At 42.3% G+C, this 18,808-nt stretch overlaps 2 protein-coding genes across 3 annotated transcripts; both read left to right on the forward strand.

Annotated features, from left to right (window-relative positions):
- Positions 1–464: 464 nt before the first annotated feature.
- Positions 465–858, forward strand: LOC103142415 (60S ribosomal protein L15-like; the record flags this gene model as incomplete). The annotated part of the gene is made up of 1 exon (XM_007558470.2): positions 465–858. A coding segment is annotated over one exon (339 nt), but the record flags the coding sequence as incomplete, so codon positions are not given.
- Positions 859–7,091: 6,233 nt separating this feature from the next.
- nr1d2b (nuclear receptor subfamily 1, group D, member 2b) lies at positions 7,092–18,591 on the forward strand. 2 transcript variants are annotated; one of them, XM_016674478.1, is made up of 9 exons: positions 7,092–7,544; positions 11,376–11,606; positions 12,219–12,307; positions 13,547–13,691; positions 14,440–15,110; positions 15,269–15,454; positions 15,544–15,754; positions 17,661–17,898; positions 17,929–18,591. In XM_016674478.1, the coding sequence occupies exons 1-8, from the start codon at positions 7,520–7,522 to the stop codon at positions 17,855–17,857; spliced, it is 1,755 nt and encodes a 584-aa protein (XP_016529964.1). In that variant the 5' UTR covers positions 7,092–7,519; the 3' UTR covers positions 17,858–17,898; positions 17,929–18,591. The 2 variants fall into 2 exon arrangements, with proteins under 2 accessions (XP_016529964.1, XP_007558495.1); XM_007558433.2 differs by having other exon boundaries at positions 17,661–18,591.
- The last annotated feature ends 217 nt before the right edge of the window (positions 18,592–18,808 follow it).

Genomic DNA, 18,808 nt, shown 5'->3' on the forward strand with positions numbered 1-18,808 from the left:
AGGTTAAGATGAGCTGCATCTCTAAAACTGAGCAAAATATCAGTTTTAGTGTTTTTTTGTTTTGTTTTTTTAGCTGATGCAGGTTGACCTGTAATGACCTCTGTCACTTATTCCTGATACAGTGACACAAACAGCAGCACAACTGTCATGATCCTTGTAGAACTTCACTCTGGTGTAAATATTTCCTCCCTGCTGGAAGAAGCAGAGTTTAACCCTTTGGGTTTTCTAAGCTTCTCAGTTTGTGTTGACAGTATTAGATGATCGTCAGGTTAACCGTTACTAACTTGAGTCTGTCCAGCTCAGAACTGTCCTCAGTAGGATATTCTCTGGAATCTCTAAAGCATCATTTTATCCTTTTAATATAAAGTTAATCTGCAGCAGTTTAGGGTCATTTATCGGGAACATGTCAGGGTCTGGGTTTTAACTAGACTCTCATTCTGCATCTGCTTTTCCTGTGTTGGTAACTTTCCTGGACGGATGTTTGGTTGTCCCCTCAGGAGCGCGCTGGTCGTCACTGTGGAGCGCTGCGAGTTCTCAACTCCTACTGGGTGGGCGAGGACTCCACCTACAAGTTCTTCGAGGTGATTCTGATCGACCCCTTCCACAAGGCCGTCAGACGCAACCCAGACACCCAGTGGATCACAAAGGCCGTGCACAAGCACAGGGAGATGCGCGGCCTGACCTCTGCAGGAAAGAAGAGCCGTGGCCTGGGCAAGGGCCACAAGTTCCACCTGACCATCGGAGGCTCCCGCCGCGCCGCCTGGAAGAGGCGCAACACCCTGCAGCTGCACCGCTACCGCTAGGCCATGTCACACACGTCTGTACATTAACCCGAATAAAAAGTCCTTTTTATGGTCATTATGGTCACTACTGTCGTCTTTGACTCCTTAACTCTGAGACATTCAGCCTGGTTGGTGGGTGGGAGGAATAATAGGATGGAATAAAACAAAAATATAATTTGTGAAAACCACTGAGGTCTAAGTGGGCATTATTAGTAAAATGAATGGAACTAATTTTAATCTAATGAAACATTATTTGTAACTGTTTTTGGCATCCTAAAATCTGCCAAGACTCTAAACTTCTTATGGGTTGCCACTGCAGGTAGGAAGTTCTTACACTGGGTAACAACCACAAATGATCATTTACATATATAACTATGGCTTGTGTGCAAAAATTCTACATATTTCTTACCAGTACTAGTAAATGTGTAGAAAGTCAAATTTAAATGCCCATGAATTTTAGCCACTGGTAGCTAGGCTATATGATGATTCTCATTTCTATTGTCGCAGCAAAGAGTGACATCATAGAAGCCATTCGATGTACCTGCATGCCAACAGGTTGTTTAGGAGTGGTGATAGCAGTAAACATGGAGTTGGTTTAAAACTGTTAGCTTTGGTCAGAAGGATGAGAGAGAATTTTAATTTAACACCAAAACAGTTGAGGGAGTCTGGAAAAGTATGGTGGAGGATCAGTAATGCTGTGGGACTGCTTCCATTCTAAATTAATGGGTAATTTTCAGCTCTGATATATGGAAGTTGCTCTATAATAAAAAGGTTATTTGTCCTTATACTTCAGAGAACTTAATCTCATGAGGAACAGCTGAGGTTATGAAGCTGTTAACATTAACACATTACATCTGCCTGTAAATCCACTGTTACCATGAGAACACCAAACACTCAGCATGCTTCTTATTCATTTCCTGTCATTTTCTTTATCACAGCACAAACTACCCTCAAAAGGAGAAGGACACACTTTAAGAGCACCTTCTGTTCAATGCCAGGAGTGTGCCAGAAAATGATGGGAGTGCTGGAAACACTCCCAACTTGCAGAGACATCTGGTTCCACAACATCCCACCAAAAATTCCTCTTTATCTCCTTCACATTCCTTTTCTTACTTTTTCTATTCTCACATCTGTTGCTGTTGTTGGAAACATGCAGGAACAGCCGACTAAGCTTTGAAACTAATTCATATCTGAAATTCTTTTGTCTATTTACCTTCAGTTCTCATCCAAATTTCAAACCAAGTGTGAAGTGCTTTGGAGTCCTCTGGACTTGAAGTGTTACACAAGTACAGGACATTCACCATCAATTGATGGTGAACAAATAATAATGTTTTCTAATAATCTTGAATTTAATCTGAGTATTCTGCTCCTGAGAGAAAATATACCTTACCTTTGTCAGACAATGTGGCAACAACTTTTGAATAATCTGCTCCTTTAAAAGAAAAAGAAAACGTTCTCAATACCACAAAAGAAAAAATGTTGATCAGAAATTAATGTTCTGGTTCATAGTGTTACTAGAACAAGCTGGACATGCAGTGGAGTAGATCAGCTGAAATTCACTTGAGAATGTGTTGAGATTCTCTCCATCAAATCTGCTCTTTAGTGAAGAAGAATGAGCAACAAAATCTGCAGAAATGCAAAGCAGCTGGAGGAACAGACCTGCAGCTGGATCTGCACTGAAGGTTGGTTCTACAAAGTATTGACTGACCGGGTGCACATCACATTGTTTTAGAATTTTATTTAAAACAGGCATGGTATCATTTTCTTTGAGTTAAATGTTATTCACTGCTTCATGTTGATCTGTGACACATCATTCCTAAACTATTTAAATCCCAGAAAATACACGGATGTTTGTTATAGTGCGACAAAATTTGAAAAGGTTGAAGGAGTTTAAATACTTTGACCAGTTTTGGTAGAGCCCAGTGCTGTTCGTGTGTGTGTGTATGTGTGTGTGTTCACCAGAAATTCAATGGATTTCCTCTCCTCCAGATCCCTTTCCAGAGGTGACCTTTCCCACTACTTTTATTTTAACCACGAATCATTGAATGTTTTTAGGTCATGATGACAAGACATTCCATGTCACAGCTAGAACAGCGCAGCCTTGAGGCCGACAGACTGAATGGCTGGGAATAAAGACAGACGGGATGAGAATAATGAACATTCCAGCTGAACCTCCCTCCTCATTGTCTGCCCTTTACCGGATCTCCTGGGCCACACTGACCGCTAAACTGTTCCGTCTATAATCACTAAAAAGAAGCCGGTGAACTTGAGCTGATCACTCCATCCAGATTTCATTGTAGTTATTTAGTTATTCAGATGGTTCATGCGGCCAAGAATCTCTTGGAGACGAGCCCAGCATGTCACACTGACCCAGCAGGATTGACAGGGAGACAGGCTTCCATCTGGAAGACGACTGTACAACAACATGAGCATTAGATTATAAATCAAGTTTATTTGTATGGCAGCACATTTCATCAGCAAGGAAGTTCAGAATGCTTTACACCATAAAAACATCGTACAGTAACCAATTATGAAACAAGGAATGGACATTACATTTAGTCAAATACCATCATCAAAATCATCAAGCAAATATACATCAAATAAATTAATTTGATGTTTATTAATTTACAATACAGTAACGTTTTTACTATGACTTTGTCCTATTGGTTCCCAAGCAACAGCTGAGAAATAAAAGTTCTTTCACACCAAGTTACCCTGGAGAAATGGTTTGAGTTGGATGGGAGTTGGAACATTTCTGCATATTATCAATACATAAAATCATTTAACTGTTTTTTTTTATCAGATCCTAAATACACCACAGTTGGTGGTGATTTTACAGATTTTACAGAAGAGTTATGGATTCAAAATGTTTGAATGACACACAACTTTTATGAACTGTGATGCTGTGAGAGCTCTGGAGGAACCAACAAAAACAAACACCATCATCCTAATACTACTTCCATTTGTCTTCTTTGTGGCCAGTAGTAACATCCTGTGGTTGATCACGTGACTTGTGTGATGTGAAAAACGTGCTTCCATTACAGTTTTGTGAAATACATCTGTTTTCATACTGCTGAAAAAACACCTCATCCTAGTACAAAAACTTATTGAACATTTTTTTTTTCAAAATTGCCTTGTTTCCAATAAGCAAATTTAGTTTTGAAATTTCAATTTGCACAACTTTATTGTCAATGGAAAAGCAGCTAGTGAAGTCATCAAGAAGAGACACAGCAGACTGTGTTGAGGAAGCTTACACTATCATCTCCTGTAAAGCTACTGAAGAGTGTCATCTTTTCTCTACAATCACTCAACAACCTGGTAAAGAATATCAGTTCTGTTCTGGTGACTGAACTGGAACCTCTGGAGATGATGGTGCAAATAAATAATTCTTATGAGGCTGCTATACAGCAACGTAGTGTCTTCAGTTAGAGGCTCTTTCCTCTGTGTGGGAATACAGACAGCTACAGGAGATCCTTGCTGCCTACAACAATCATCAGCTGCAACAACTCTGAAGAAACTTGGATAATAGGAGTAACAACAACATTTAATTTCCATTTGGGATTAATAAAGTAATCTTGAATTTATTTGAATATAAATTGCCGAGGAAGATGTTCAGGTAAAGAAAAATGGAAGACAGAGTTATTATCCAACCCCTGAAAATGTGTGTGGTAAAACAGAGGTAGGTTTTAGTCAGCTGTGTCTTCTCTAATTCATTTAGGTCACAGAAAAAAAGATTCCTGGGCTCGATGTGCTTCTCTGTAAAGAAAAACATGTCCTGTTTGGACAGACTGGAAACACTTGGAGCGGACTGTTTACATTGTTGCATGAGCACATCAGAATTTATGCTACGGGTGTGAAGAGCTGAGAGTGGACTTAAATCCATCATGATTGTATCCAACACCAGCACCAGGACTGATCCAGGCAGCAGATTGTTCACACTCCTGGCAGTGTGAACAATCTGCAACAATTATTAAACAATTGTGAACAATTATTAAAATATGATTAAAATATTAATTCTTCTGACTTGAAACAGTATTATTGTTTTGCAGCAGTCCAACCACAGTGAAAGTGACAACGATTCTGTGGAGGGAGGTAAAGATGAGGGTCGTGACAGGGAGGCCTTCCAATGAGCCTTCCGTCACCAAAGATCAGACATTATAAAAGAGTTTGTTTCCTGTAAAGACAACAAAGATTTTTCAAATGATTATTGAGGAGCCCATAAGCTATTTTTGACAACTTACGATTTTCAAAAATTAAAATCCCTACACGTCATTTCATGATGTTTTAAACATCTAATTTCCTGTCAGAAATAAACTTTCAAGTGGAATGAAAATATGGTGAAATCTAAATGTGCCAGAGTTTTGAATAGTTTTGGACCATTCTGCAAGTTAAATGTGGAAATCTATTAATATCTTCAGTCATGGTATGGGACGTGTGGAGATTGTGTAGCGTTGAGGTTTCACAGCACTGAATGCACATGGAAGCCCAATTTCACACAAAAATGTGTTCTAAGAAGTTTTGCTACTTCAGTGGAAACCAGATTTTTACATATCCTGTATAAAATACACAAACACACCAGTTTACACCTGTTTACACCAACGACATGGTACAAGCGATTGTTGCCAAGAGGTCGACCAGGAGGAGTGAATGCTGCAAGTTAGTGAGCCGATGGAATCTGCAGGTTTTCTTAGATACACACTTTTTAAAAAATACTTTGGATAATTAACTGAGATTAATGCACTGTTTGAGAACTAGGATCAACTGGAATGTATGTACAATTGAACTGACTTTTTTTTGTAAAGTGCCTCTAGATGACATTTGTTGTGAAGCAGCGCTTTATAAATAAACCATATTAAAGTGAAGGTTGCAGATCTAAAGCTGAGACTATACTTCTGTCATATCAGACAGGAAATCTAATACAATTGCATCTTCTCAAAACACGCTGGATTGTGGTGGCAAAACGTTTTGTACACCAAATTTGATTGGTAGATGAGAGAGAATTTTGCCTTCCACATCATCAAGAATCAGAAGAAAACTCGCACAGGCATCACATGGCTTAACACAAGGACCTTAGAAATTATGCACTTGCTACCACATCAGTCAAATTTCTTAAAGGGGAAACCTCTTTAGCACAATGGAGCTGAAGGTTCTATAACATCCTTATGTCAGCAGAAGACAAGACATGCACATAATGGACAGCTCCTATGGAGTTGTATGAATCCAACAGAAAGGCTCAGGCTTATGTAGGAACCCTTGATGTTAAAATGCCAAAATATTTCCAGTCAAAGTTCTGCTGGATATGAAGTTGATTGCAAATCTGACATCTTTGATCTACGTTTGGTATTCTTATTGTGATGTAAGAGTAAAATTGTTTAACACTGTTCGTGAGAAACTGAATACTAAAGACTTCTGGGCACGCTGGCAAGCAGACAGAATTTTATTAGTACATAAGAATGGTAAACACTTAGACCAGTTAAACCTGAGCTGGGTATTTATACACTGAATATTCTTTAAGACACAGTTTCAGATTAAAATTTTAATTTGTGAAACCAAAAAAAGACTCTTTTTTTTTACCTACATTAAAATGCGGACTGTCTTTAGAGTAAACAAGCATAACAACTGGAATGCATGAGCTAGTTAAAGTTGCTTTGAATCTGTATTTAACCATAGGCAATTGAACTGACCTTTTTTTTTAAAGGTCAGTTTACAAAGATATATAATTAATATATAATATATGTATGTAGATATATAATTAATATATTTATTTTTCATCAGTGACCCATGTCAGTCACCCTGTGTTTGAAGCAATATTACCAACATAAGAAAGCTTCTGCTGATACTTCTTATGGCCCAAACACATTTAACTGATGAATGATGTTTTCACCAAATCAGGCATTTACCAGAGTTATGATTACAGTTCATGATCACTATAAATCTGAATTAACACAGCAGCTTGAATCTGAGTATTTGTAAGGATAAGCTTTAGAAAGTTAGCTGACAAACAGAACAGGTTTCAGAACAGTCTGGATCAGATGTCTCAGACTGGTCCATGGAATGAAAGCCACTTCTATCTGTCTCTCCACAATCTGTCACAAACAAACGCATCAACAATAAAATCTTTTTGTAAAATTAGTTGATTCCCTTTTTGAAGTGTTTTCAGTATGGTCTGTAAATGAGCAACTTTTTGTTGTTTTCTCAGGACGTCGAACCCGCTTGCCAGGAGCCTTTGTTCGCTCTAGTGAAAGTATGTCAGTGGGTTACATTGACACCATTGCAGGCTGCAGTGGGAGGAGCCGGTGAACTGGGTCACATGGTTGCCCATTGCTCGCTTTCAGAGCCAGTCCTCCTCACCTGGAGCTACGCTTATAATGAACCAGTTTTCCGTGTAGGAAGCTCTACAGAAGACGCTCTGTTTCGGTTACTGGAGCAGAGTGAAAGCAGGACGGAACCTTCCGGCTGAGATAAGCCCGGGTTTCGCTGGGGTTTTTTTTTGTTGCGTCATTGAAAGTCGCTTTTTTAAACTTAGTTTTTTTTTTCTTCATTCCTGTGAGATTCTAACTTGGTTGGGCTGTCTCCTCTGGGCTTCCATTCGATTTTAAAGTCCGTGATTTCAGTGTTTTAGCCCAAAGCGCAGTTTTTTGCCCCCCGAACGTTATCTACCAGCGACTTTCTAGTTGCTGAGAACCAAATCAAACACGGCTTCAGCAACGAGGTAGCAGAGGGGCAACTCGCAGGATATGGACATGGACTCGAGCAAAGCTGGTGAGTGTCATTTAAACGCCAAGAGACTGCAGCTTGTTGCTGTCAGTTCAGCTGGACTAAAACTGCCTTGTTTTGCCACAGAATTATTCACGGTCGTGAATAAGTTATACTTTGGTCCGTGTTTACATCCAGAATAAGTGCTGATGGTCGTAGCTTAATGCGGTGTGGTAATATTAAACTGGGTTAGGACTGCCGGGTGGGGAGGGGGGGTTGCTGTTGTTGGTGGTCCACTTTGCTTTGGCAGCACTGCAGTCTACTCTTCTCACATGGACCCATCAGCATAGCCATGTGCACATGTGTTTACGCTTCCCTTACGTCTCCGCTCATTGGTCGAGCTGGGCGGTGACGAAGGCATTACATAATTCACCCCGCCGTGAAGTGTGGTTTTTTTTGCTGCGGATACACGTGAGGCGGCGCGAGGTGACCTAGTTTTCCAGTGGAGGAGCATGCTAGCTCCACGTGGGGTGCGGCGAAAGACTTCAGAATTTAGTGGTGCATTCAGGGCACATCGGAAATGTTAGACTAAAAATCTTATCCAAAGATTTCCAGAATCTTATTCAAAAATTTCCAGTGAAAATATTGTGTGGACGTGCTATTTATTCAGATTCTGTGGTTGAAAATGGTTTCCCTTGTAGTTTTATACATCAGCACAGTTTTAAACGTTATATTTGTTTGAACTGTAAAACTCTACTTTTAAACCCATCTTTAAGGAGAAGACAGTGCTAACGACATATTTTATTTAGAAAAATGTTTTTTAATAAAACATTTGATCATTTAGAATCTATTTTTACACACTAGCGTTACATAAAACCGTTTTTTTCCAAGCAGACTTTAAATGCAGCATCGTTTTACAGAATTCAGTGTTCCAGTTTTTTTTTTCTTTCTTATTTTTGGGCGCAGTTTCCTAGAATGCATCATAAAATCTTTGCTTTGTTGTTTTGCATTTGCTCTTTTGTGTATGTGCCTGATTGTTGCCTGTTGGAATAATCGTGGACATGCATTTATTTTCCTGACACTTTGTCAGCAGTGAGCCTCTTTATGTGGGTTTGACCAGTTGATTGACATTTGCTGAAACAAATGGATTATATCCGGCCTCCTGTTGCATCTTAATTGCTGTGAGATGTTGGTAACTCAAAATGAAATTCATCATAAATAAACCCCTTAAATGCCTCGGCGCACTAATGATGCTCTTTTGAGGCTTTCCAATTCGACTGGTTGCAATGAAGGTCCAGCCTACCTGCCTTATACACACACACACACACACACACACACACACACACACACACACACACCACACACAACACACACACCCATGTGAAGCTGACATTATGTAACCGTTGTTATCTAATCACCAAGATGGGCAGGGGTAAGAAATCAGGTCAGCCTGTCATGGCTGCCTGGAGGTGGGGACGAGAGGGTGTGGGGAAACGAGCAACAATATGAGCTTTTTGTGAGCTCTGATCTGACTTCTTTGCTTAAAGTGGGTTAGTTCCAGTCAGGGCAGGCATCTGGGAGTGGCTCTCTGGGTTTGGCCTCACCAAGGGGGAGAGGAAGACGGCATCAGTTGGAAGAACTGTTGGAGCTGAACTCCCAGATTTAACAGTGAGACACTCAGGAGAGAGCCAGCTAAAGAAACCTAGAGACCTCGGATCAATAGAGGCTAAATGTGGGATGCCTGAAGAAGCTCATTCTTTCCTAACATTCTGTTGAAATATCAAGGTTTCTCAATATTTACAGGATAAAAGGGAGTAAGATAAAATCACTTGTTTATAATAGGAGAACATCGATTTAATAATATCATACTAGTTTGTATAATGTATAATGACATTTATTTATTTGGGTTTTAGAATCTAATCAAAAGCTATGGTTCAGATGCCACTTTCATTTTTCATTTCTCATTTTCTATTATCTGGACTCGAATGAAGTAGAAAACTTGCTTAGGGTGCAGAAGATTGTTGGTGACTTTTGAAAAAATAATAGCCGTATCAATAAAAAAAAATTCCCCTCTCACCCTCCGTGGGTGGTCTCTTTCATCCTCTGAGCTCGGGTCCTCTACCAGAGGCCTGGGAGCTTGAGGGTTCTGCGCAGTATCTTGGCTGTGCCTAGAACTGCACATTTCTGGACTGAGATGTCTGATGTTGTTCCTGGGATCTGTTTGAGCCACTGCTCCAGTTTGGGGGTGACTGCCCCGAGGGCCCCGATGACCACAGGCACCACTGTGGTCTTCACCTTCCAGGCCTTCTCCAGTTCCTCTCTGAGGCCCTGGTATTTCTCCAGTTTCTCATGCTCCTTTTTCCTGATGTTGTGGTCACTTGGTATTGCTACATCCACCACAACGGCTTTCCTCTGTTCTTTATCCACCACCACAATGTCCGGTTGGTTCGCCATTACCATCTTGTCTGTCTGGATCTGGAAGTCCCACAGGATCTTAGCTCGGGCATTCTCCACCACCTTTGGGGGTGTTCCCCATTTTGACCTCGGGGTTTCCAGTCCATATTCTGCAATATATATATATATACATATATATAAAGTAATATACTTGTAATTACATAATTGAATTGACTGACTACTGTATATATATATATTAAATAATGCTGAAATGCAGTGGCATGTACAGGCATTTTGAGGGTCAGGTGCTCAAGTGGGTGAGACAAATGGAACTGCTGGCAGAGCTTTGATTGGACCTCTTGCACAATTTTCTAAATCTCTCTTCAAATGTACATACATTCACAATAAAATAAAGGCCTTTCTTTGATTATATATTTAATTTAAAACAGATGAGAACAATTTGAAGCAGAATTTCAGAGGCTTACTCCATACCTGCTAACATCTGCTGAAGCAAAAAAGACACCTACAATAGTGGAGTCTTGAGAAGCAAGCCGTTTTGTGGGTCCAGTGACATGGGAGGGAAAAAAACCTCCAAACAAGGATGCAATTTAAGTAAGATTAATACAACAGAACCCTGATCATGTTAGGCAAAATTACCAAAATGTGGGGTTCTTGTAATATGGGCTTTAAAATCTAGAAATGATAACTTGGGCCACACGCATTACAAATACAAGTAAAACATTTTAAAATGGCACTTTTTTTCTCCAGAGGACAAAGGCCGGGTGCTCTAGCACCACCTGGTGTCTACCAGCATGTACTTGCTGAGATGGATTCCGTTGTAATTTGGTCCCATAGAAACTCCATAGGATTGAAAAAGACTTGGCCTTGTTGCTCCTTTAGTTTCCACAGTATGAATCTTTCCAGGCAGTTAAATTATTATTATTATTTTTTTTTTTTTTTTGTGTAAAGTGACAAAAGTAGTCGCATTCTTTCAGCCTGCTGACCTGCAGTGTGGAGCAGCAAATGAGAGGAGCAATGTCTGGTCACTCCTCTTTATCAGGACTCTCATTTTTTAAAAAGGTTTTATTGGCTGTAGTGGCATTTATTTCAGAGAGGTCAGACAGGAAAATGGGTAATGAGAGTGGGGGAAGACGTGGCAAAAGTCACCAGGCCGGGACTCGAACCTCTGACAGCAACATCGAGGACTAATGCCTCCACACATGGAGGAACTTTATCCCTGCGCCACCACAGCACCCAAATCTGAGCTGCTATTAAAGGGATTCAAAGTTCAGGAGTGGAGCAAGGGAAAGTTTCAATCCCTCAGCGTAGCTGGATGCTGGCATAGAGACGCATGATGATAAATTAGAGGGTTTGGGTTTATTACTTTCCAAGGAGCCACTCTGTCTGTTGGTCTTTTAAAGGGGCCTTGAACTGCCGTTTGTCATGTTTTTAGTCCATGTCATCTCACGTCGCCCCGTCCACCCTTTCCCTCTGCATCACCAGGAGGCGTGATCGCCTACATCAGCTCCTCCAGCTCTGCCTCCAGCCCAGACTCCTGCCACAGCGACTCCTCCAACGGCAGCTACCAGTCGTCCTCGCCTCGGCGTGGCTCCTCACCCAGCCGGGGGCGGCCGGGCCAGCTGATGGACCCGCCGCTCGCCGTCGGTCGCCAGAACCTTCCGGGGTCTCAAGGAGGCGGCCGCTCCTCATCCTCGGGAAAATGTGGGATCACAAGTAAGCAGCACACTCCTCCATGCGCTGTGCGCAGCTGCTGCAGGGATCCCTGCGCGGTCCACGGCTCGGTTCTGCTCCGGGATGGACTGCTTGATGCAGTTCATGCAAGGCTGCAGTTTAAGTTTAGGTTCTTTGAAATAAAATGAAGCATAAAAATATACTGAAGCAGCGACTTGGAATGTATTTTCAGTATTTTTTTAATTTAATATTAAATCAGTTCCATTTTTAAGTCATGTAATATTGTTATATTGTAACAACAAAGTATTAAAAAAATTTAAACTGGTTATAGAAAATATTTTATTTTTCCTTTTTCAGTTTATTTCATTCATTTAGTTCAAATTAATGTAAATCATATAAATTCATAAGAAATCTTTTTTCAACATTTATTTCTTTATGTCTGCATTTATTTTCCCACAGTTTCTATTTCTAAATGATAACCACCACCTCCTGCAGATTTTCTGCCCCAGTATTCCCAGGGCTTTTATAGGCCAGATATTCTGGTGAAGTTGTCATGAAATGTGTGTGTGTGTGTGCGTGTGTGCGTGTGTATGTGTGTGTGTGTGTGTGTTCTGGTGACATGCCTCTCAGAGCCTGTGTTTTTGTGCCGATCAGAAATCAACGGCCTGGTGCTGCTGTGTAAGGTGTGCGGCGACGTGGCCTCTGGTTTCCACTATGGGGTCCACGCCTGCGAGGGCTGCAAGGTGAGGATGCCCCTCTTCCCCCCACCCTCTACACTCTCCCCTCAGTCTCTTTGCCTGGCTCTGCTGCAGCTGAACTGGGTCACTGCAGGCACAGCTTTCTCTGTGAAACTAGTTCTCTCTTCTCATTCATGTGAGCCAACCACTACGCCTGATCAGGATGTGCGTGCATCCTTAAAAAGTCGTAAATTCATGAATCTAAATTAAAGCCTTAAAATGTAAATTTTAAGGCCTTAAGATGTAAGCTGGCCTTGAATATGCTAATACATATTTTTTGTGGTGGCAGGACTATTTAACCTCATATATGAAGCTTTTTTTTTTTACTTTTCTGTCAGACAAAAGTTTGAGTCACACACACATCTTCACTGTGTACTGTGACTCGAGGTGGTTGAGTCTACTGCTAACTAGTTGCTAATATACCTGTGCTAGCTAGCAAGGTGGCCAATTAGCTTTTTTGGATCTATGATGAGTAAGTGCAAATTTCTTGCCGGTTGGCTGGACAACATTTTGTTTTTCCACTGTCTCACTTCTGTTACCACTCTGCCCTATCTACACACTGTGACTAAGGCAGAGTTTGTAGCAGGGACCAGAGGAGGATTGGGTTTTTATGTAAAACCCCCCCCCCAAAAAAACTACCTTTTTGAGCTTTATATCATGTTCTAATGTTATTTCCTCATCATAAACATGTAATGATGTGCTGAAGGCGGAGAGCTTCTTAAAGACACAAGTCATCAAAGTGCTAAGTTAAATTTTTAAGTCGTGTAGATATATATAATATTTTGTAACTCAAGGTAATAAAACCTTAGTTACTTGATTGCGCTATAAAATTGTCACTGTGTGCCTGGAAAAGACTGTTCTGTCTGCTTAAATTTCATCAAAGGTGCCATTAAAAAGATCTTAAAGTCTTAAATTTGACTTGCTGAAACCTGTAGACACCCCATTGATGCACATTCTCACACACACACCGTCACAAAACTGCTGTATGTTCAATTCTGTAGAAGATAAAAATGCTCAGAGGTGTTGTGAGGTGCAGCTCGTTTATAATGCAGCTCTTTAAACTCTTCATGAAGCTTGTAGCAGACAGTGATGTCATGATTCCTTGATGTTTAACAGCTGAATGATGATTCCTGTGGAATTCCCACAGTGTCCCGTCATGGAGCAGAGCTCCCACCATAAGCTTAACTCCCACAGCCCAGAAAATGGAGCACTCACCATGCTGTTTGTGTGTGTGTGTGTGTTCAGGGCTTCTTCAGGAGGAGCATCCAGCAGAACATCCAGTATAAGAAGTGCCTTAAGAGTGAGAGCTGCCCCATCATGAGGATGAACAGGAACCGCTGCCAGCAGTGCCGCTTCAAGAAATGCCTCATGGTGGGGATGTCCCGAGACTGTAAGTGTGTGAGGACACCAGCCCAGCCTCAGGTGGCAAACTGGATAGATGCAAATAATAGAAAGAAACTGGTTGGCCTTGTTCATTATGTCCAACCAAAAGTATTTACACCCTGCAAACATTTACCAGCCTAATAAGTATTTCTATGAAGAATTATCTGTAAAACTTAGACAAAGGTAGAACTTCATAAGATGTTCAACAAACTTTTTGTGTTGCAGTTCTTATAAAATTACGTCTTTATTCTGTTATTATTCTGACTCTATTTTGGTAATGATATGACCTTATTCTTGTTTTTTTTTTGTTTTTAAAAAAAAAGAGAAACCTGACCTGAATTCAAAGTCCAAGTAAACAGAAGCTGTAAAACAAGATGGCGGCCCTGGATTTGCTGACATCACTCTGGACTATGGTGGAAAAACAATCCAGATTTCCAAAAATGAAACATTGAAAAAGATTTTATTAACTTCAATTAGTTCATGAAATCAACTTATCTTCCAGCTGTAGCTCAAGTTTACGCTCAGAAGACACACTCATTCATTCATTATTATTATTATTATTATTATTATTGTTATTGTCCCTTTGTGTTGGTCTAACAGGGTGGATGCTTGTGGTTGCAACGTAACAAAATGTGTGAAGGGTGTAAATACTTTAGCGTGGCTCTGTAGGTTTGTCAGTTTCCGTGTTTTATTGCTCTAACATCCAGAATGCTAACGTCAAAGCGAGCTAAAGTGACCCTCTTCCCACTGTTCAGCTGTGCGCTTCGGTCGGATCCCCAAGCGGGAGAAGCAGCGCATGCTGCTGGAGATGCAGAGCGCCATGAACAGCATGATGAGCGGCGGCCATCTGCAGAGCGAGCTGAGTCAGCCGCACGCCGCCGGCGAGGCTGCCCCGCTAACCGCCGCCGCTGAGAAGGCCGGCCCCGCCCCCTCCCCTTCAGGCTCCAGCCAGTCGGACTCCAGCTCCGACCCCGACGGTGCCATTCCCATGGATACCGGCTCCAGCTCGCCGTCCCCCAGTGTGTCGGACAGCGGCGAGGACGAGGTTATCGGCTCGGTGACCAGGGCCCATCAGGAGACGTTCATGTACAACCAAGAGCAAGGCAGCCGGGCCCCCGAGGGCCCGCCCAGACCCCTCAACAGGGATTTAAACCAAGCCGCCCCCGTCCAGCTCTCAGAGCAGGGCCGGGACGTCTGGAACCACCGCAACAACTCTGTCAACATGGCGGGACACAGCCTCCTGTCCATCCTGGGACAGCCTCACAGCCAGCTGGACAACCAGTGTCCAATCAGAGCGTCCCGCAGCGCCGGCACCAGCCACAGCCCTGCCTACATACACGGAGCCGTCAGAGCTCTGCCCACTGAGCCCTGTCCCGGCGGCGTCTACAGCGGGGGTGCCTGGAGAGGAGGCAGCAGAATGTACCTGGTAAGACGGGTGCAGCACGGCGCTGGGACAGAGCGTGGCTGTCCCTCATGTGTTTGTCTCACTGCAGCTCATTTACGTGTGTGGAGACACAGTGGAGGACACTTAGGGTCTCTGGTTGTCCCAGTCCTGTTGAGTCCTAATTGGTTGTCTGTCTCCAGGTCTGTCCAATGAATACATCCCCTCAAGTGGACCCACACAAGTCGGGCCAGGATGTGTGGGAGGAGTTCTCCCACAGCTTCACCCCTGCTGTCAGGGAGGTAGTGGAGTTTGCCAAGAAGATCCCCGGCTTCAGGGAGCTGTCCCAGCATGACCAGGTCAGCCTGCTGAAGGCTGGCACCTTCGAGGTACGCCCCGTCCCCTCATCCGCTCTACCCCTGTCCTTCTGTCCCTCAGGGTTAGAAATGGAATAGAAACGGCCTTTCTTGTCCTGCAGGTGCTGGTGGTCCGCTTCGCCTCGCTGTTCCATGTGAAGGAGCGCTCCGTCACCTTCCTGGGGGGACAGAAGTACAGCGTGGACGCTCTGAGGACCATGGGCTCTGGGGACCTGCTCAGTTCCATGTTTGACTTCTGTGAGAAGCTGATGAACCTGGGGCTGAGCGAGGAGGAGATGAGCCTGTTCATGGCTGTGGTCCTGGTGTCAGCCGGTGGGTCCCTTCACTCTGCTGCTCCTTTTAGTTGCATTTTAAAGATTCAAATCAACAGAATAGTCTGATAATATTCAGATTATTTCACATGATGTTTTTATGTATGAAGTAAGAGGTCTAAAAATAATCAACAGCAGCTGCCATCAAGTTTTCATGTTTGATAGTCAGGAGCTGTGTTTCTACTTAGCATAAAATTGCACAAATTGGAGTTATAAAAATAAATGTGTTTAATTGAAATGCAACAATTTTGAGAAAAATTAAATACTTTAAGAAAGGTTGTGGTAGACTGAGACCCAGTCGACTCGATGGTTACTGCTAAAAACACAAAAAAAATGTTTAATGTGTTTAGCTGTTTAGCTTTAATGTCAGCTAATATTTTGTGCTTAGCGGTTTTGTTTTAACTTGAGCTAATTTTAAATTTTTATTTTGTTTAGCAATGGCGTCAGCTAATTTCTTAAATGTGGTTAGCAGTTGTAGTGTTAGCGTAGCCGTTTAGCAAATTAGTGATGATATTAAATAGTTAGCTGACCCCGTAGTGACTTAGCTAACTGTTAGCTGTGCCCACACTTGTGTAATTCGCAGATTTTAGTGTATAAATTCACCATTACAACCATGACGACTATTTAGAAACATGTCCAGCAGAGAAAGGAAACAAATCAAGGAAATGTTCATAAGTTCTATGGTCCACAATATGTAGGCTATGATTTGACGCCAAACACATTCATTGAATTGACAACTTCAGAGCAAAAATACATTTTCCATGTCAACCATCTATGATCATTTATGATTTCTGTGGGTCCAATTATGTATGAACTGAAGCGAAAAATATTCGTCTGTGATAAATATTGGCAAATTTAATGCAAAAGTAGATTTTCTTTGATGGCCATCTTGAATTTTTCAGTGGTTTTTTTTGTCCATAAACATCTGCACCAAGTTATGTTCTTGTATCTGTGTGTGAAAGTTTTCGCTGAAATATGAAGTTATCTGCTGCACCATGTCGTTGCTATATTGAAATGAAATTACAAATGACAGAAAATGTTTTCAAATCTCATTTTTTATTTTAATCAGCACTTCTCTGAGTTTACATGAATTCAAAGTCCAACTAAACAGACGTTGTACAACGTCTGTTTAGTTGGACTCTGAACTACGGAAGCCCAAGGAGTACATTAGTGGGGGGAAAAAAGTCTCTTACCAAAATTGAGATCTTCATAACCAGCCCAGCTATTTGTGCTGCACATGATCAGAGGAAAACTGGGAGGAGGCTGAGTGTCCACAAGGTGGCGCTAAACGCAGTGGCTTAGAGAAGGAAAGCAGAAGGGCTTTGATCCTGACAACTAAATCTGATCAGTGAGATGTTTGTGTCCAAGAGGTCTTGAATGCCCACTGAACACTTCTCAGGTGGGTCCCCTGTGGGGTCCAGAGGGTCCCACACCTTTCAGGAGACAAACCCAGAGGCCCCAGAGCCACAACTGGCTCTTTGGACCTTTGACTATAAATGATAAACAACTGAAGTTGTAGATACTCTTGTCAGATTTTCTTGGAATAATTGCATTTAATTTCCATAAATGACTCTAAAAGTGGCAGTAATTTTTATGTGGATCTATCTGTTGTTGGGCTGGAAATTTTGTTCAAATGTCAGCATCCCATATGAAAAAATGTAACCTAGAAATAGGAGTAAGAATGGTGGTTGTTTGAAAATGACAACAGATTTTCTGCAGTAGAGATTTACCAAAGAATTATAAGTTATATTTTATTCTAAAGGTCAGGCAGTATTTGTGGCTCTAAAGTCATTTGTTTTAGCAGAAATGGCTCTTTGAATTTTAAAGGTTTCTGTGCTGAACTGATGGAATGATCAGTTGTGGCCAGTCGATGTGTCTGAACGTCTCTGCATCCCGTCTCCCTGCAGACCGCTCCGGCATCGAGAACGTGAACTCTGTGGAGGCGCTGCAGGAGACGCTGATCCGCGCGCTGCGGAGCCTCATCACCAGGAACCACCCCAATGAGTCGGCCATCTTCACCAAGCTGCTGCTGAAGCTGCCCGACCTGCGCTCCCTCAACAACATGCACTCTGAGCAGCTGCTGGCCTTCAAGGTCCATTCCTGAACTCTGGCACAGCCTGAACGGGTCCCGGGTTGGGCCCCGGCCCCGGGTCGGGCCCTGGGTCCTGCCCCGGCAGCTGTGCGTCCCCATGCCGTACTGTAGGCTGACGCAGCCGCACCGCGCCACCTCCATGTGTTGTGTTTGTGTGTAGCAGCTGTTCAGCGCTTAGAAGCACTTTCCTGTCTTGTGACTAAGGTTTCTGCATTCATAGTGCAATATGTGACTGCTTTGTTTGACATGGACAGCGTAGCAGTGGTTTCCAGTGGCTTACACCACTCTGAATGTTGTGGAGGCGCTGACACTTTCCAGGGGGCCATCACAGAAGAGAGAATGTAGCTGAAACTGAATGATGTCTTATTTGACCCTTGTGTTGTTGTTGTCCATGTTCTGATCTAAGTGACTAATCTGATGACTGATGGATGGCACGCTGACACTCTGGATTCTCAGCTACTGAGAAGTTACTGCAGACACCAGCGGCTCCCCAGTGGCTGACTGGGCTCCGACCTGTTGGGTAGAACCTGACTGTAGTATTAGTGAAGTGACTGAGCTGTCAGAGCTGCTGGTGTTCACATCATTTAGTTTAGTTTTTAATATCCAGAGCTTCTGTCAGCGTGTGGAACGGGTCGCAGGAAACCAATTTCTATAGAAAAGTATATATAGAATCTAAATATGTACTGTTATACATGACCATATGGATAACTATCTATAAAAATAAATTTTATAAGTGAGGTGAAGTTTTTTGTGTCGAGTATCTCAATTACAAATGAAAGTTTTTTCTCATATAAGAACAGTAAAAACTCAGTGTGCCGTTTTCTAGTCCGTCAGCAGAGGGCGTCAGTGCTGCTCTGACTCCAAATCGAAGACCCAAGAGAGGAAGCTGAGTGTCCACAGGGTGGCGCTGTGGACACTCAGCCACAGTTAGGTTTTCACAGCCTACTTTTAATAAATTTAGTA

The sequence above is a fragment of the Poecilia formosa genome, unplaced genomic scaffold, assembly GCF_000485575.1.
Source record: "Poecilia formosa unplaced genomic scaffold, Poecilia_formosa-5.1.2 Scaffold96, whole genome shotgun sequence".
NCBI lineage: Eukaryota > Metazoa > Chordata > Actinopteri > Cyprinodontiformes > Poeciliidae > Poecilia > Poecilia formosa.